Source organism: Neofelis nebulosa, chromosome 2, assembly GCF_028018385.1.
Source record: "Neofelis nebulosa isolate mNeoNeb1 chromosome 2, mNeoNeb1.pri, whole genome shotgun sequence".
Taxonomy (NCBI): Eukaryota; Metazoa; Chordata; class Mammalia; order Carnivora; family Felidae; genus Neofelis; species Neofelis nebulosa.
Window position 1 is genome coordinate 67,466,459 of NC_080783.1, and position 20,787 is coordinate 67,487,245.

Sequence of the window (20,787 nt, forward strand, 5' to 3'; positions counted from 1 at the left end):
AGTGCTGTCTCAACATCAGGCTTTCAATTATTCAGGCCTAAAATGTGTATATGAAGAAAACTATAGTTTAACTCTGGAATTAGCAAACTAATATTGAATCATTCTGACAATGTTTTCCTTCTTTTGACTCAACGATGTAAGTGGATCTGCAGTCCCACTGGTGAATGGAACCTTTTTAAGGAGAGGCAATCTCATCCTTCTCCATCTTCCCTCTGATGTGGACCAGCATGGGGTCCACCTGTCACATGCATTACTTCACCTGGCTTACAAATAAAGAATCTAAACTGTACATTAATCCTCAACTTCAACCAATCCAGAGTCTATTTAGAGAAAGAAATGTGGCCTTAATTATCTTGTCAAAAGTTATAGTGAGTCAGTAGCTGGACTCTAGATCTTCTGTACCCCATTTTACCAGAATTTTCTAGAGAATATTTTGATGATTCATAAGGAAAACCAACCTTTATCAATGTAAAATATTTAGTAGACGTGATACATACTTAAATGTTGTAGGTTCAAGAGAGTGCTTGTGATATTACTGATTCCTAAGTTTCATGACTATGAAATTAGTATTAGTTCAATTTATATTTACATTCTTATAAGTATTAGTGTAGAGTAGAACTAAATACTCATTGGAATATTAAATGAACAAAAAGTTTTCTTTCAACAATAGTACTGAGATGTAGGCAAGAAACTGTGATTTATAAAGTCTTTCTTGATAACATCAATTCAATGACTTTCTTAAAATTATGTAAGAGGCAAATATCATAATATAAAGTATGTTGACTAACAGTTAAAATGTGTAAAGAGTCCATAAAAATGAAAGGAACCAAACTAAGACTATAAAACTCTTCAGCTTCAGATATGGTCATAATTATAATAAATCCTAACTATGGTACAAATTCATCAAATAGAACTGTCAAATATACATCATTATATGGAATGATTAGAACTCATGTACTTTAAGAATTTTCAAATAAAAGTTGCTTTTAAATGCTCCAAACTAGGCATCATCTACTGCAAAATGCCATATGAGTAAGAGACCAAAATATGAATTGGCTAGAAATAGAACCAGTTCTATACTTTCAAGTTCTATACTTGACAAGTTTTATATTAAAACTTGTAAAATTTGGTTGTTTAGGTTCCCTTTTTATTTTTTGTTCTTATTTTTCAGGAAATAAATGAACTGAATATATTATTAGGATACCCTGCCTAGTTAAATTTAAATAAAATATGATGTACTCTAATATCAGGATCAAAGAGATCAAACAGGAATAGCCAATTGTTACTTGCTATGAGTAGCATAGGCAATAATTTACTTTCAGGTGGAAATAATTACTTGAACATTTATTTTAATGAAAACCTCATATTACAGGGCTCTTCCCATTGAAAATCTTCTGTATTTTTGTAGGAGTTAAGCTGGACAGAATCATATTTTGCTAAATTATCTAATAAATATCAAAGTACATAATATTGCATTTTGTATTTTTAAACATTATATCTCTTTTACTTTCCATATCATTGATAAATTACTATTAAACATTGGTGTGCCAAACTACTAGTCTTTCTTTCATAAAGTAAAATTACTTTTAAAAATAATTAATCACGGGGCACCTGGGTGGCTCAGTTGGTTAACAACTGACTCCTGATTTCTGCTCAAGTCATGATCTCATGGTTCATGAGACTGAGCCCCATGTCTGGTTCTGTGCTGACAGGGTGGAACTTGCTTGGGATTCTCTCCTTCTTTTTCTCTCCTTCTTTTTCTCTGTCCCTCCTCTGCTCTCTCTCTCTCTCTCTCTTTCAAAATAAATAAATAAAAAACTTAAAAAAAATCACAACAGAAAAAGGGAGAGAAAACTTGCTATTTTTTCATAGGCACACTTGTTTCTCATTATAAAATTGAGATACATTTTTAAGAAAATATAATTAGTAAGATTGTATATAATTTAGAAAAAGATGTATATTCTACTCTGATTCAATGAAAGGAATTGGGATTTTAGAGAAAGAAATAGCCTCAAACATAGCTTAAATCAAACATTTCATATTTAACGATTTTGGCCCCCCAAAACGGCAATCCTTTGTTCCACATGGATCTTAATGAGAATTTATATTTAAGGAGCTCTGGGTTATTTTCCATGACAAACCTTAACACTACTATGACACTTTCATGAAAGTTATAATCTTTCTTGCTTTGGGATAAGCTTAAGGCCAAAGTGGCACCTTAATACCAAAAAGGGACTGTTGTCGTCTTAATGAGGAAGATGGCGAAATCAAGAGTATCATTAGCATTATACTACATTACCCAGAAATTATTTTTGTCTTTATAAAAGATACATTACACAATTTTCTAAACCATAAATTGGATTTTAAATATCCTTCTCGGTGTGGCAAAAGTAACCCTTATATCATGCTGGCCTACCCCTCAACAGATATAGAGTGCCCCAAAGACACACACATGTTTGGCCCATTTTGTTTTTACATGAAGGACATTAAGAGTCTTTTTCTCCCTTAATTACTATCCTACTGGAAAACTTTCCCTTGAGGACTAAACATTCTCCAGGAGAAAATAATACATGGGTTCTTACTGTACCTATCCCCCCAGACCTCTCTCACATCTTTTTCCCTCTTCCCACCCCTTGAACTGGAAACTAGGATACTTTTTTAGGGAGCAGACAATATTTCCTGAGAGAGGATAAGAGACATATTCAAGGAAATTGAAAATGATAATAATGTGAGAGCTAAGAATAAATGGAGTCAATTTAAACTGGTTTCTGCCTACTTTGTGTTCCACCATACGTACTCCAGTTAAATCTCCTAAATAAACCAATAGGCAATATATCTGATAATCACTTTCCTTGTACACCTGTTTATATAAGAACTTGATGAATGGGATAGTCAGAAAATAAGGAAACTAACCTTCCCTTTTCCCAAGAAACTGGGAAAAACAAGCCATTATCATAAGGAGTCAAATCCCACATTTTCCTGAAGAATGAATACATTATAGGACAAAAAAAATCTCTCTAGTCTCTGTGATATGTGCATCTGTGTTTCATTGTGAGCAACTACATCTCTTGGATCCCATGTCACATCATTCCTCCAATATTTAAAGCATTACCTTCCATGAGTCTAGAGTGCCAAAGACTGAATATTTTGTTCCAATGTATAAAAGAATGCTACAAGAATGACATAATCATTGCTCCTTTCCAAAGAGCCAAATATGCTTATGGTAGGTTTGTTCTAAAGTTAATGGCAGAATAGGAAACTGCACCTAAATGACAAAATATTTAACTAATATTTCTGGAAAAATAATTAAGTTGCACTAATTTGGTTAACATATTTGAGCACAAAACTATGATTTCAACATCAGGAAATGCAAAGGTCCACCTAATGGACCCCAAAGAGGGTTATACTCATTGCCATGGTCACATGACAAGGAAGGTCCTATCATTCCAAAACACTGAAAGAGCTCACAATGATTCTCTACCTATATAAGAGTTTGCAGTGCATGATATATTTAAATAATATTCTTCAGGAAAAAGTTTCCCAGCAGGTTTGGGTGAAATAGAGGGGGAAAAAAGAACCAAAAAGGACAGAGGAACAACAGAATGAAGAAGTTGGATTCCAGATCTATTTTCAGATGAACATATCACCTAAAAGATGATCATCTTATTTTTAAAAGTTTTTTGGCACACAAAAGGCATTTATTTCCTTTTCTTTCAGTCTTAGGAGTTTTAGGGGTAAATATCAACAGAATCTCCCAGGGAATCATATTCTAAATTTAAAACACTTTTGGTCAATTGCTAAATAAAGCAATGCCATTTTCTTTCAAATGAAGCAGATAAAAATTATACCCATGCTGCTAGTAGCCAAAATAGAAACATTCCAATTCATTTACATTATTGTCACATTAAAATACCTTTTAGGCAGTTTGCACGTGAATAAGGAATTGCTTTGATTTGCAGATTACCCTTCAGAAAAATTTAATATGACACTGAACAAAAATTACGAATAAAGTGCACCCACTGAGGCTATATTAAAAAAAAAAAAAAACAGGGGAGAGAAAGCTTTTCTGCAAGTTTTTCAAAGAGCACCTACATTTCTCCTTTAAGCCCTTAGCACGTTCAAAACCGTAGCATTAAATGGAAACTAAATAATCCATTAAGGCATGCACTTTTACTTTTCACTGAATATAGTTTCTATTAAAATCTATGTAAGAAGATTAGCAACTAAATCATTTCTTTTAAAGTTAGGGTTGCCAGACTTGCCTGACCATGCTTTATATGACTCAGCATAAGAGCAGCTGTGCATATTTTTATTTTACTGCCAATGGATGGGCAAGGAATGTAGCTGAGTAACATGCAGGCCAGTCAAAATTCATTTAGAAACTGATTATAGTTATACATGTACAACTTGCTTGGGTAACCCGGGTAAAAGCGATGGCACGAGCCTCTGGCTGGTTAAAAAACACCAGAGCTGCACTCTTGATGGCTCCAGCTTGGTTTTACCCCTGTGAGAAGTAAGAATGGTAAGCAGTGAAGGTCACTATATTACACTAGTAAATTTCACTTTGAAAAATAATCATTCAAGCATGGCTTCAACATTATTAAAACACTAAAAGCCAAATCAATCATTCAAAATCACAAACCATGAAAGGAATTACATTAAATACAGCCAAATAACGTTGAGTTCAAGTATACACGGTTATAACATTGTATACGCCATAGAGAAAATACAAAAAGCTATCAAGGAATCACACAGCTTTGTCAAAGACATCAAAGAGGATTTAGTTCAAACTCCTAAACAACCTCCGAGTCTACTTGGTTCATCTGTCCTATAAAAAGGGATTCATCTAGGCATTCCAAAGATTTTTTAAAGTGCCCCATTTTCCCCCTTAATTTAAAAAAATTATTTAGAAAAGAAATCAATAAACTTCATACCATTTCTTACTACTATACATGTGATATTTACCAGCACAACCCCATCCCACCAGTTAAGAAAATGACCAGACAAAAATAACTAGAAGACAGAACACTAAACAGAGATTTCAGGTAGGAATATTTGGAATTCTTGGATAATTCTCTCAAATCTCATTTAGTTTCTAGTGTACTGCTACTAGGTTAGATACCAAAGTTGAAAACCTGCACATTTCTCTTCCCAGACTACTTCTATCTAATGACTGAATCTTTTATTAGTTTATATTTAGCAAGTTTGATATAAAGACAGAATTGAAAATTTCTCAAGTAATAAAACTTAACAACCAGGTAACAATCTCTATGGTGGGAAGGAATCAAGAGGACTCCACAGCTAAGGCAATACAATAATTCTATTTCCAACTGGCAGATCAGTCTCTTCCTCCAATTCCAAAGTACTGACTTCACATATATTATTCTGGAATACTTAATTCAAACAGAAAACAAATGGAAAAGCTTAACGGTAACTGGAAAGAGAGCTTCCATTTTCCTACTATACACCCCACCTGACTGGACATTCCTCCTATGTTGAACATAATGGTTTGAGGTGAGACATGAATATACGCTCTTTTGGGGAAGCCTGAGGCTTTAAAATTTCTGAAAATTAAGAAGACTCGCTGTCAAGATATTCAAACTTAGCCAAAAGTTTAAACTGACTGGTGGCTTTAACATTTGATTCTTCATAATTTCTTCTTAGTTTATATGACACCCTAAAATTAAACATACATAAAAAGAAAAATTGACTTCCCTTACTGTAAGGGAAATGTTTAGCGTTTGGTATGATGTCAAGATAACAAGAGGGGAATATACAGTAAAATTTAATGACCCAATTCTATTTTCTAAATGCTGACCTCAATTTCTGGTAATATACAATACCAGAAATTAGGCCCCACCCTTTCCTTCAGCATAATCCAACCAACTATGCTTACCCCAAATTTTATTAATATATATATGGTTATTGTTAAATTTAAAAATAATGACCTTATTAGTAAACATCTGAGTTCAACTAGTTATAGCAATTTGTTGCCTCAGGCTGCAAAGTTTTCCCTTGAATCTCATCACTTATTTTGTGAAACTAGGAGCTATGGCATTGTTACTTACATGTTAATTTTAGTACCTATATTTAAATTTTCTCTGGATTTCATGTTTAACATCTACTTCTACCTAATGACTGAATTAGCAATACTACCTGTCTTATAAGCAAGAAAGAATGAAAAATAGCATATTCTTCAGTGATTTTACGTGATCCACATGCAAATACTGATGGAAATAGCTAAGGTTTCCTTCATAGAAATATATTTTTGTTCATAATTTTATTAACTAATGTCTAATTTTTGTGACTGTTATGCTACTTAAAGTTTATCCTTCAGGGCCTCAAACTCCCCAGTTATCTATCTTTCTTAGAATGAAGACAGTACTTTCAAATGGCAAGAAAGGATGAATCTTTGTTTTTGGCTGTTATTTTTATGTTTACTCAAGCTTTAATCACTGGGAATTCTGTTTGCATTTTAGTATGGTTAAACAATTAAACACTAAGGGTTTAAATTCTTTCTTCTCTTTCTTCTCAACCCTGTGCTTATTAACCTATAAACAAACTAAAAGCACACTCTGGTACTCATACTCTTGTAGGAAATCAAAGAATACTTTAAACTGCCAGGATGCTTAATGTAAATTGGTAAATTCAGAATTTTACATTCTCTAATGTATCATGGCATATTGTTTGTGTAGACACCATGCGCTGGTTCAGTAAGGTTAAGCACACTTTCAGCATGATTCTTCATCACTGCCTTCATTTCCTTAAAAAAACATTTACTTCAGAAACATGAAACTATATGTAAATATCAAGTCAAGATCCCAATCAGATTTTTCATAAATAAAAATATCTGTGCAAACTAAGTACGATCACATTTTAAGAAGTGTTTCATAAAAGCCAAGTGAGAATTAGGACTGCCGTCTCGCCAAGTATTTTTCTAGTATGTACCAAAAAACACCATTGTGGGAGAATTACAAGGAAGAAAGTGAATAAATGAAGGCACCTTCACAAATCTAAAATTATTTTTTTAAATTAGAAAAATTCATATTACTCTGCATATTCATATTATCAAGAATCCAAAATGGTGAATATTTGAGAAAATGAGTCAGCATACCATTTGTCTAGCTACATTTTAATCTGTCATCAACTTATCTATCACCAACTTTGCCAAAGAAAGGGTATCAATAGACATTTTCTATTTTCTTACAGAGATGAAACATAACCTTAAAGTAGTCTCATAGTTTAAAGCATACATTATGTCAAAACATCTTTTTATTTAAAAATTCCTACCTCTTTGCTTTCCTCCATATCTGACTCACTGCTGAATTCTTCAGTATTTAAATTTTCAAAGTCGGACTCTCCAACGGCAATTGGTACAGTCACAGTGAGGCTCGGATTGTTTATGAATGACATATAATCACTTTCATCCACAACATATTTTTCGACACTGCTGCCTATGCCACTGGTAGTTCCATTTCCATCTTTGAGATAATTGAGATCTTTGCCTATTTCTATAGTGGTATGGTTGGAAATACAGCTGTCTTTTTTGTTATTTAGATCTTCAAGAGGTTTAATTTCATCTAAAGCCTTTTGCTTTCTAACAAAGGCTTTCTGAATAAATTCACGTAGTTTTCTCTTAACATAATCAATTCCTTTCTGCATCCTCCCCACAGCAATCTGGAGATTGTTCATTTCATTATCATCATCAGTGGCGGCAAGGTTGTCAGAACTGAACGAACTCAAGAGCAAGGCCAGGAAGAGGTTCAGAACCTGAACACAACAGGAAAATAGGTGATCAAAACATTGTGTTGTTTCAGTTGCTCTTAACTATAAATTTTCCAAAATTACTCTTACATCTTGTTTTTTTTTTTTTTTTTTTTACTAATAGGTATTCCTCTTAGTTTATGATAAACTATTCTGGAAAAGGTGAATGGAATAAATACCTGGCCAATATAAAGTAATACTATTAACACCATTTCCCTTTCAGTCATTGCAAAATTGCTGAAACTACTATTATATGAAACTTCTAAATGAAGTTCAGTTCCAAAAGAGAAATCTTAGTTATCTAGATAACCATACAGTGAATAAGGAAAAAAAAAAGTTTTATTTGGGATGCTAAGTATTTTCCCCATGTGACCTGGATTTTCCAGGACACTGATAATTTATTATAATTTTATTCCTAAAACCAAAGATGATTCCATAAACATGATTTTATTTTTATGTGTTTGTACCAATTTTTGCACGTAGATAACTTACCAAATTAGAAAAAAATATATAACTATTGCTAAATCAAAAGCCACAGTTTTGGTTCAGAAAATCTTGGTCACTAGATCTATAAAATGGCTGAAATACTATACAAAATAGTTATTATATGATAATAATGATGTTAACATCGACTTATGATGGTGGAATCAAGGTATTACCTTGAACAAGATTACTAATTAATCTGTAACTTGAGTCTCCAAAAATAAGCCCGAGTAAAAAGATTAGTGACTATAAACCTATTTACATACTCAACAAGTATAATTTACTAAGGGATAGCGTATTCAGATGGGACAAGGCCAAGCTGTAAGTTTTTTCCAGGATTTGATTGATAATGTTTATGAGTCTCTGATTACTCAAGCATATAGAGTAAAAAAAAGATATAGTAGTAAAGGGAGCCAAAGACAAAATGTAAATAATAAAGAAGAGTCCTAGAAAAGATTTCAAGGAAAACTACAATGAAAGGGAGGCAGCATCCTTGGTCCATTCCTACCTTTCCAATAAGCTAATAAGGGCTACAGCTCCTTTGATATCCAGTTACACGTTAGTACAACCAATGGTAGTAAGAAATGTAAAAATCTGTAAGATCCAATAAGGACTTCAGATAAGCTGTGAGTCTATCTTGACATCTCTCAATGGCTACACCATGGCTGCTGATATTCATACTAAGGCCTACTCCTTTACTTCAAGAATTTACCAATAAAGTTATATTTTAATGTGCTTTGCTTTTGGATTTATTATTTGGATGAAAAATAGATGAAAGAAAAAAATGCTACATTTTGGTTTTTATCCATAATAAAAGTGAATTTTGGTGTCATAATTGTTTTCTAGATTTGATTTCTGAAGGTTTATTAATGAACTGTCTTTGTCTATTAGGAAATTTTTTCTTGATATGTATCAATCAACTCTCCAGAGTGAGATCCAACTTGTATTTTCTCTTCAAAGTACTGAGAAAATACTACAGAGTACTGTTATAGCTATATATGGCCCACTCCCATTTCTTGTTAGGAGGGTGGGGCAGTCTGTGGCCCCACCTCTGTCTTGCCTTTGGACCAGGCATCACAGTGATTCCTGACACTTGTGGTGGAGCACCATAAGAACTCACCATGTGAGTTCAAATGGCGTTCTATCAGTTCACCTTTGGGGGACTTTCTTCTCTTTAGTGAGGATGAAAAGTAAAAATTATAGGAGGCAGTGCATCAAGTCATTCTGCCTTGTTTAAGCAAATGTAATCTGAACACATTTCCTTCTGGTGGCAAACATGATAGATATTATTACTACCTTAGTTACTCCAGAAATATATCCAGGATATGACAAAAGAAGAAACTTTTAAAGCTGATAGTAAAAAAAGAAAGGAGAGCCTTTATTTTTTTCCTTAAAGGTACAGGATTTAAATTTATGTATGTAGATGGAAATGATGATTTTATAGACTATATCTCTTTATTCATATATAGTAATATAAGTTTGTATGAAATGTCATCATAGGTATAGATACTTCTGAAATTCTCTTCTCAACTTGAATCTTCTGTACAATTACATGTCAGATTTGTCTTATTTCAGTAAATTAATAATTTATATGGGATACCCATCTGTATATACACATATATTTGAAATCAAATTAAATCTATAATACAAACGTATGACTTTTATTTCTGTTCTATATAATCCTAGGACTATCTGTTTCTGTACTATGCAATCTTATACTTCTCTGAAAGCAAGCAAGTTGTACTGGGGATTGTGGTGGCTATAAAATATACCTACAAATTATTTGATACTCCTCCACTCAAAAGTTAAAGCCCAATTCCTTCTTAAGTTGAGTTCTTCTTAGTGACTAGCTCTGATGAATACAACATGGCAGAGGGACAGTGTATGACCTCAAGATCAGAACACAAAGAAAGCTTCTCCTTGCCCTCTTTCTCATGTCACCTGCTATGGGAGAAGCCAGCTGCCATGTCATGAAGATACTCAACAATCTTATTGAGAGGTCCATGTGGAGAGGAACTGAGACTTTGTGCCAACAGCCAATAAGTAACTGGGATTTCCTGCCAATAACTAAGAGATGGAGCCTTCTTGGAAGCTGATCTTTCAGCTTCAGTCAAGACAACTGGGTCTGTAGCCAACATCTTCACAACAACCTTATGACAGACCCCGAGTCAGAACCACCCAGTTTAGCTACTCCCAAATGTATGACCCACAGAAACTAGAGATAATAAATATTTGTCATTTTAAGTCACAGTTCAAATTTCTGGATTGCACACTGCTCATGTTTTTTGTTACTTCAAGAATAGGTCTGAATTATCTAACCCAATATTGAGGAGGTTGAAATCTGCAAATGAATAGAAATAAATGATAACTGTTAGCCTTTTCTTCTTCCTTTGGGGAACTGGAGGCTACTTTTATGTGAAAGGAAATTAAGTCTATAAATTATATACTTTAAAATATTGGTTATGTCAGTCCTTGTTCTATGCCTCTGGATTGGGACTTAATCATGAAACTCAGTATAATTACCTAATATTTAAAGTAGAAGAACCTGATCCCCTCATTAAGTCTATTGTTTTCTCTTCTCCATCCACTGGGTCCACTGTTGCTTGGTTTGGGACAGTCTACTTTTCTTCCTAACAACCTAATCTTACATCTTAATTAAAGATAATTCAGGTTCAACTCCTTGACAAAGCCTTCCTTGATTATCCTTGCCATTGTAAAGCAATGTTTCCACTTAGTGAACTTGATACATAGTACTTTGTTTTTACATTTTTGACACGTGTTAGATACTTTCTATTTTAATCCTGTTTGAGTAAGTCATATCACCGCATCATATATATCTTTTTATCAGCTTTTCTATGCCTCCAGGAATCAGTAAAGATGTGTTGAGAATGGTTCATTGGATATAGACATGGTAAGTGATTTTTGAGTCAATGTTACTTGCCAACACTATAGTTTCTTTTTTTTTAAATTTTTAATTTTTTTTTCAACGTTTTTTATTTATTTTTGGGACAGAGAGAGACAGAGTATGAACGGGGGAGGGGCAGAGAGAGAGGGAGACACAGAATCGGAAACAGGCTCCAGGCTCCGAGCCATCAGCCCAGAGCCCGACGCGGGGCTCGAACTCACAGACCGCGAGATCGTGACCTGGCCGAAGTCGGACGCTTAACCGACTGTGCCACCCAGGCGCCCCTATAGTTTCTAAGTACCAAATAACTTATGCGTGTTTAATGGATTGAGATCACCATTAATTTTTAACTCCAATTTGTAGGAGAACTGAATATGAAACATTTTCAAGTGATACTGTTGTTGATACTTATAAATAAAATGAGTGACTATTCTTAGTAACACATCCATGCTTTAATACAAGAACTGAAAGGTAAAAGCCAGAAAGGGCTCTCTCCATGGAATAGTAAGAGGTATAGTGACGAAGAACAACTTTGATTCAAAAGGTATTTTAAGAGTTTATGTTATATGCCAATTATGTCTCAATAAAACTGGAAAAAGTTAAAAACAAAGAATAAACAAATATTTAAAGAAGACTTATGTGGGTCTCCATAGTCTAAACTATACCTGGTTCCTGCAATAATGAATAATTGAGGATTGATTTTAAAAAGGCCAAAAACATAAAACATTCATCTGTTGAACATAATTTTTATGGTTACATTGTCTTTTACCGAAAATAAGGAAAATATTTTTACTACATACCACCAGGTTTCCAATCACCATGACCATCATGAAGACAGTAAGGCACATGGTTTGGCCAGCGACTTCCATACAGTCCCACATGGTTTCGATCCACTCTCCACACAGTACGCGGAACACAATCAGGAAAGAGTGGAAGAAGTCATGCATGTGCCAGCGTGGGAGCTCACAATCATTGGAAATCTTGCAGACACATTCTTTGTAGCTCTTACCAAAGAGCTGCATGCCGACCACGGCAAAAATGAAGACGATGATGGCCAACACCAAGGTGAGATTACCTAGAGCCCCCACAGAATTGCCAATGATCTTTATCAGCATATTCAGGGTGGGCCAGGATTTTGCCAACTTGAAAACTCGGAGCTGGAAACAAAAGCAAGAAGGCTATTACTGCCCTGCCTTCTAAAGAATCTGTAAACTTATTTACAGGGAAAATCTACAGCATAACTGTCTTAATTGTAGGGTGGTGGGTTATTTCTGTGTCAAACCATTATCTAGCAAATGTATCAGTTATTTAATACCATGCATTATTTTTCATTCTAAAATAGACTATTTTGTAAATAAAACAATTACATTATACAGTTCTTAATGGCCCCCAAATTTCCAGAATCTTACATAAGCATATGTAATATTCTTTTTGTTTTTCTATGGGAAACTGATATATCTAAGATTGATGGTGATTAATTAGCAGAAACTGTTTCAAAGAGGTGGAGGCTGTCATTACTTAAAAGCCCAAAGTAGATACATTCTGTAGTGTACTTGAGATGCACAGGTACAGATAAAGTTAACACAAATTATACAAGGTACAAGAGAAAAACCAACTAATTTCTTTAAATCTTTAGATTGCTTTAATCTTGCTGTTATCTTTAGTTGGCTGTAACATCAGGCTGTATTTTATAGGAGATTTATTACACCATAATCCCCCTGCCCTTAAATGCGTTTTCACTTTCTGTGGTTTCAGTTACCCACAGTCAACCATGGTCTGGAGGCAGATGATCTTTCTGACATATTGTTAGAAGGTTAATAGTGGCCTAATAGTTTGTCACAATGCCCATGTCATTCACTTCACTTCATCTCATCACATAGGCACTTTGTCACCTCATATCATCACTAGAAAAGGGTGAGTACAATACAGTAAGATATTTTGAGAGTGACCACATTCACATAACTTTTTTTTTAAATTTTTTTTAATGTTTTATTTATTTTTGAGACAGGGAGAGACAGAGCATGAACAGGGGAGGGTCAGAGAAAGGGAGACACAGAATCTGAAACAGGGTCCAGGCTCTGAGCTGTCAGCACAGAGCCCAATGCGGGGCTTGAACTCACGGACTGCGAGATCATGACCTGAGTCGAAGTCGGCCACTTAACCGACTGAGCCACCCAGGTGCCCCTCACATAACTTTTATTAAGAGTATATTGTTGTAATTGTTCTGTTTTATTATTACTTATTGTTAATCTCTTACTGGGCTTAATTTATCAATTAAATTTTACCACAGGTGTGTATGTATAGGAAAAAACAGTATATATAGGGTTCAGTACTATCTACATTTTCAGGGGGTCTTGAAACATATCCCCACAGATAAGGGGGGATTACTCGAACTACTTTATTTGAATAAGAAATACTTGGACTTAAGTAAAAATATATATTTTGTCAACCCTTATGTCTTTAGTGACTTAATAAATCAACTCATTATAGTGTGTAAATGGCTTGCACCACTGTACTTGACATGTTGGTTGTATTATTAGCTCATGGAATCCTCTAAAGTACCATTTATAGTTCAACTGCAGCAGTGTTTCATCTCTGATGTTTCAGGAAATGTCAGGCCAGGAGTAGTGCGTTATTTAATGGCATATAAGTGATCCAAAGGAACAAAACATAAGCATCAAAATGTTTAATTTATTGCCAGGGAATAATTAACGCAAAAGAGCCTACATACTAAGCAAAACACTAATGATATTATTTCCATCACTTCCTACTTCCCCAAACTGAATCACAATCATCACAAAGATTTACTAAACACTTTTTAAAGTAGTTGCCCATACTACTTGTTACACAATCATTTCTAATCATTTCTGTTGTTGTTGTTTCGCATCCTTCTAGGTTCAAATTAGATCCATAGCTATCTAGACGACTAGGTAAGGACCTTAGCTGTAAGGATCTCAACTCCAATTTGATCTTTGAAGGCAGTAAGGGAATTCTCAAAAGACTTCACAGCAAACTCTTGAACCTAATCACCATTAAGATAAGTTACCGATAGGAACTTGTCTTTACAAATTATATACAACCTCTGTTATTTGAAAGTAAGTCACAAAAAGAGCCAACTCAAAGTAATAGCATGATAAAACGTATCACACTTTAAATGGAAATGTGCCAAGTGATATTTTGTCTCTTAATTTAAAAGATTCGTGAACCGATGAATATAAAGATCAAATAAAAGACTTTGTTTAAAATTAATAAAATATAATATAGGCAACTCTTCTTAGAGACTGGATTTGGTGACTTCCTGGTTGGCTGAAGGGGCAAATGCATGGGAAGCTCTATCATCTTTTCTTGTCTACTCTACCCAGTCTCAAGTCTTGACTTCTATGGGGGCAAAGTGGGCAAGTCCATAATTCTTGAGCCTCTGAGAGAAAGGTGGCTCATCCTAAATCTCAGCCAAGCCTTATGAATGGTTAACTCCACATAACTGAAAGATGAATATTGTGTTGTTTAATTGTGATTTGGATTTATATATAGATCCTTTTTTTTTTCTCCCTCCCCATTAGTCCTGCCATTCAATCACCAAAGACAGAACTGTTGGCTGTTCATTTGAATGAACTTCATCTATCCATGAAAGCTCTGATAAAGATCAAAGTACTGTCTGATTGTGGAGAAATCCAGTTTGTTTTTAAATGTATTCAAATAATATTGTAACTGTGGGAAATCCTATAATTCTTACTAGATAAGAGTGACGTCTGATTATATTAATTATAAAAACATTACGGATACTCCCAGTTAATTTACCAGCCGAAATGATCGGAGAACTGACAATCCTTCCACGTTTGCCAAACCGAGCTCCATTAAACTAAGGCTCACGATTAAACCATCAAAAATATTCCAGCCCTCTTGAAAGTAATAATATGGATCCATGGCAATTATCTTCAGAAACATTTCTGCTGTGAAGATCCCAGTGAAGACCTAAATGAGAAATGTTATTACACAAGTGAATACTCTTGAAAACACTAATAATTATTGTCTCCCAACAGACCACAATCCAATTAAAAATTTTAAAAATTGGTTTAGGTCCAACAAATCAGTAACCTCAAATGGTCTGTACTCAAATCAATATTTAACTGTCTGTACTCAAATCAATATTTAGGTTATTAAGTAATGAGGGGTACATGAATTAAGACAATAAAATTAATATTGTCATTTTAGTTATCTTACATGAAAGGTTCAGTTAAATCATTATGGTCAACTGCTCGGCTCTGTCTTGTGCTAAGAATATTTCACATTAGCTGTAATAAACATGGTCACCACCAGCCCTACTGATGGTAAGAATACTAAAAATAAAAATTATTTTCCTGACCAAAAAGAAGCAGCATTCTCCATTCTCTATTTCCTTACTCTACAACTATTTCAAACTTTCTCCTCCACATGTCTTCAACTGTTTCCTTATCTTTCACTCTCAGTACTTCTGTGTCACAGAGGTCAGCCAACCTGAACTTTCTCAGTGTTCCATCTACCTAACTACTTATATCCAAACCCATGCTTTGCTCTAATTTCTCTGCCTGTGTTCTGTGTCTCCTTTGGTCTTCTCAAAGAATTCACCTTCTCAATTAACCTGTAGTTTTAATCTCTTCTTGCTACTGACTGCTTCCAATTGGGATTTTATAGGGAGCAACGGACACTCAGTCCTTCTCTACCACCAGCATCATCAAAGAAACTCTCCTTGCATTCTACTTCCCCTGTTAGCTACCCCCTATACATCCTCTCCTCATGGCCCAACTTCTTTAAGAGGTTGGGTATTTGTCTATACTCAGTAGTTCAATTTCTTCAACTTTACAACATATCAGTCAACACAACCTGCTTTAACCAATTTCACCAACATAGCCACCAACATCACCATTGCTAAATTCAATTGAAAATTTTGCAGTTATCTTGCTTACCTCTTCAGAAGTTTTTTCACATTGTTTACTGTTCCTTGTTCTTTAAAATATTTTCTGTTCCTGGCTTCAGTGATCCACACCTCCCTGGACACTTCTCAGTTGCTTTTCTTCTAACAAATTATTCGATATTGGATTTCTTCAGAGGTCTCTCTGTCCTGGAAATTCTTACTCTAATTTTCCTTTTACAATAAGTTTACACTTTGAGATTTATTTTTCCATTCAAGCACATCTCCTGAGGTCCAGAAATATATACCCACTTGTTTATTCAATACTTTCATTGAATGGCTATTTTACAGGTATCTCAAATTCAACAGATCCAAAATTCACCTTAAAATTTTCTCTGCACAATCTTGCTTCTCTTTTGATACTAACTCAGTAAATGAACTCACTCTCAAACTTGGTGACTATCTCAGAAACCTGACAGTCTTACTGACTTTTCCAAATATCTCTTGAATACTTCAGGTTGAAATTCATCCATGCAGGCATTACCAGCTTATTCTCCTTTTATTGTTGAGTAGACATCCATTGTTTGAATATTCTACAGGTATTAAATACTGTGTAACACTTTTTGTTTCTTTTCTAAGCAATCTTTTTGCCACCCAATCATATGTGCTAATCTTTTCATATATTTTACACTTACATACACTGTAAACTCTTGCTTTAAAAAATCAGCTGTCTTTTAAAGCAATTAAGGAAAAAAGACAGTCTTTTCTATTTACCTAGATTTTAAAATTTTGAGTGACCATCATTCCCAGATTCAATTTTCCATCTAATATGCTTTTCTCCTTCAGCCTGAAGAACTAACTTCCTTTGGCATGTCTTGTAGCATAATTCTGGCACAACAACTTCTCTGTTTTTGTTCGTGTTAAAGTCATTTCACATTAGCTTTTGATGGACAATTTCACTGCAGAATAATAAGTTAACTTTTTCTTTTTTTTTTTCTTTCATCAGGCCATTTTCTCATGGACTGAATTATTTCTGATGAGATATCAGCCCCAGTCTTCTGGCTGTTTCTAAAAGTTTCTTTTATTTTCAGCAGCTTGACTAAGATTTGCCCAATGGAGTTTAAATTTATCCTTGCTGATGTTCACTGAAATTTTATAATTTAATTTTAAAATGTCTAAGTTAGTATTTGCCACCAATTTTCAGAAATTTTTGGCCATTGCTTTTTCAAATATTTGTTTTGTTCTACTCTTCACCTTTCTCCTTCTGGGTCTCCATTATGCAAATATTAGACCATTTGATGTTATTTTGCAGATTAGGAAGACTCAGTATACTTTTCTTTTTGGTTTTTCTCTGCCATTCAAATTGGATCATTCTGTTGATTTGCTCCAGTTTAGCAACCCTTTCTTCTGTTGTCTGCTTTTTAAAAAACCCATCAATGGGGCGCCTGGGTGGCGCAGTCGGTTAAGCGTCCGACTTCAGCCAGGTCACGATCTCACGGTCCGTGAGTTCGAGCCCCGCGTCAGGCTCTGGGCTGATGGCTCGGAGCCTGGAGCCTGTTTCCGATTCTGTGTCTCCCTCTCTCTCTGTCCCTCCCCCGTTCATGCTCTGTCTCTCTCTGTCCCAAAAATAAATAAAAAACGTTGAAAAAAAAATTAAAAAAAAAAAAAACAAAAAAAAACCAAACAAACAAAAAAAAAACCCATCAAATGAATTTTTCATTTTAAGATTTTTTTCTTTTTAGTTCTAAAGTGTCTAGATGATTCTTCGTTATAGTTTTCATTTTTTCCTGCTCACTCTCCATCTGTTTATTCTTTATGACCATTTATTTCCTTCAGAGCATTAAACACATTTATAATAGCTCCTCTAAAGTCCTTTTATGTTGATGCTAGCAATTCTGTCATTTCTGGATCTATTTCTATTGAGTGTTTTTTCTCTCCACTAAGACACATTTTCCTATTTCCTTCACATATCATGCAATTTTTTATGTGATGTAATGTGTTGTAGAGAATTCTGATCAATTATTTTCCTCTGAACAACAATGATTTTTGTTTTATCAGGCAATTAGGTTACAGGTTGGTCACCTGGAATTTATGGTAGCTATGTTTTATATTTGATTAGGGCAGAATGATTTGGGTTTATTCTTTGTCCTAGCTGAATTCTAATTCTTCAGCATAGTCTTTACTTCTGAAGTGCAGCCCATGTGGGGTTTCAAAGAAAAGCTTGAAGTGTTTGTTCAGTTTCTCTATCTTGGTTGGCTTCAAATTCTAAACTCTGTTGTGAGGTGTCCCTTTTTATTCTATTTTTTGGAACTGTTTGCAAAGGATTGATGTTAATTCTTTAAAAATTTGATAGAATTCACCAATAAAACTATCTGAGCCTAGGCTATCCTTGTAGGAATAGTTTTTTTTTTTTACTAATCCAATTTTTACTTACTACAGGTTTTTTCAGATTTTCTATTTCTTCTTGACTTAGTTTCAGTAGTTTGTTACTTTCTAGGAATTTTTCCATTTCATGTAGGCTATTAATTTGTTAGCATAAATTATTCATAGTATCCCTTAAAATTTTGTTTATGTAAGGCCCATAGTGATGTCCCCTATTCATTCCTGGTTTATTTTAAATTTTTATTAAAATTTATTTAATGTTTATTTATTTTTGAGAGAGAGAGAGAGAGAGAGAGAGAAACAGAGTGCGAGTGGGGGAAGGCAAAGGAAGAGAGGGAGACACAGAATCTGAAGCAGGCTCCAGGCTTTGTACTGCCAGCTAAGACTCAGGGCTCAAATTCACAGACATGGGGCTCAAACTCACGAACTGTGAGATCATGACCTGAGCTGAAGTTTGATGCTTAACTGACTGAGCCTCCCAGGCACCCCATTCCTGACTTTTTTTTATAAGTCTAAGCGAAGATTTATCATTTCTGCTGATCTTTTTAAAGAGTCATCTTTTAAAATGTTTATGTATTTATTTTGAGAAAGAGAGAGACAGAGAGACAGCGTGAGACGGGGAGGGGCAGAGAGAGAGAATCCCAAGTAGACTCCATGCTATCAGTGTGGAAACCAACACAGGGCTTGATCTCACAGAACTGTGAGATCATGGCCTAGCTGAAATCAAGAGTTGAACACTTAAAACGACTGAGCCACCCAGGCACTCCATTTTTCATTGATTTCTAATTTAATTCCATTTTTGTCAGAAAAGTATTTTGTATGATTTCAATCTTTTTAAGTTTATTGTGGTTTATTTTATAACCTAACATATAACCTATCCTGGGTAATGTTTCATACGTCTTGAGAAGAATGTGTATCCTGTCCATATATTTTCCACTATTCCATGATTCATCTCAAAATGCAATTCTTGCCTTCCTTAACACATAAAGACAAGTTCCACTTTGAATTGTCCATTTGTTATTTTTGTCTTTCCAGCATCTACTCTCCTAGAAATGTCAGATTTGGATTTTTTTTTCTCTTTATAATCCACTCATTTACTCTGTCTTCAGTGATAAGAAATGGTACTGGTGTACTCAAATAGGGCATTCTAACTCTAGAATCAGAGTAACTGACTGGCTTAGAAATAGTCGTGTAACTACAACCAGGCCAACAATATTCTACTCTTAGACCTTTGTTAAAGTAACTAGTTAGGAAGCACAATCCTTCTGCCCAGGGGTAAGATAAAAGTTGGTAGAATGCTGCCATCAATAGAATACCCAGCCAGAGATGAAGGAAACACATTGGAAAGAAGTAGGGTCAGAAAATGACTCCCAATGACATTGCTGGAGAACCAGAATCTAGATAGGTTAAAACATGGAGCTGTGCCCAAATGGACATTAGCTACTTGAGGTAATGATTCCCTTTATTTTTGCTTATTCCCATTTGAGTTGTTTCCTAATATCCACTTCCATAAGGTTTCTTTCATCCATTTCTCATTTTTTAGAGATAATGTTGAAGAGGTTCTTATATAGGTGAAAATTTGGACTAGGTAATGTTATTGTCCTTTCCTACCCTCCAGTTCTATGATTTCTGACCACAGTTTGTTGGAGCTTTCAGAGTCTCTGATATAGTGTTCAGACTTCCCATTGTTCTGCCAATTTCTCATGGGTACAGTTGCCCCAACTGTAAAATACAGACAATCATAGTATCTACCTTAGGACTGAATTTATGGGAACCTAGAAAGAGGGAGCTCATGTAAATTTCATTTCTCAGGTTGGGAGGTGCATGAGAACTTAAGCCACTTACATTGGTATCAATATATTTTTGTTGCCTGAATTTATTCATTTTGTTTATTTTTTTAATGTTTATTTAGTTTTGAGAGAGAGAGAGAGAGGGAGAGAGAGGAAAAGAGTGAGAGTGAGTGGGGGGAGGGGCAGATGGAGGGGGACAGAGGATCCGAAGTGGGCTCTGCACTGACAGCAGAGATCCCGACGTGGGGCTTGAACTTAGGAACTGTGAGATCATGACCTGAGCCAAAGTCGGATGCTTAACAGACTGAGCCACCCAGGTGCCCTCATTTTGTTTCTCGGTGTAAGATCACTTTTCTTTCTATCCCTCTACCATATAGCCAGTGAATGTTAACACAAATTTTTAAGTGAAAATGTATGCAAAAATTCATCATTATAAATTCTTACATTTATGGGAAAAATTCACACAGAAATAATCATCTCTATGTGATATTTCCTCCCAAAAGAATTCATCTTCAGGTGTTTATAAATTATATTTCAAAATTACCTAACTTGGTATATTTTACAGTTTGATTGAC

At 34.6% G+C, this 20,787-nt stretch overlaps 1 protein-coding gene across 6 annotated transcripts in view; it reads right to left on the bottom strand.

The window, feature by feature from the left end:
* Nucleotides 1–20,787, bottom strand: part of LOC131503611 (sodium channel protein type 2 subunit alpha) — a 139,657-nt gene that overhangs the window by 29,433 nt on the left and 89,437 nt on the right. For all 6 annotated transcript variants that reach the window (XM_058715083.1, XM_058715079.1, XM_058715080.1 and 3 more), the window contains exons 15-17: nt 14,951–15,124; nt 11,953–12,309; nt 7,291–7,770 (exon numbers count right to left, since the gene is read on the bottom strand). In XM_058715083.1, the coding sequence (XP_058571066.1) occupies nt 7,291–7,770; nt 11,953–12,309; nt 14,951–15,124 (1,011 nt within the window). The remainder of the gene's footprint in view (nt 1–7,290; nt 7,771–11,952; nt 12,310–14,950; nt 15,125–20,787) is intronic.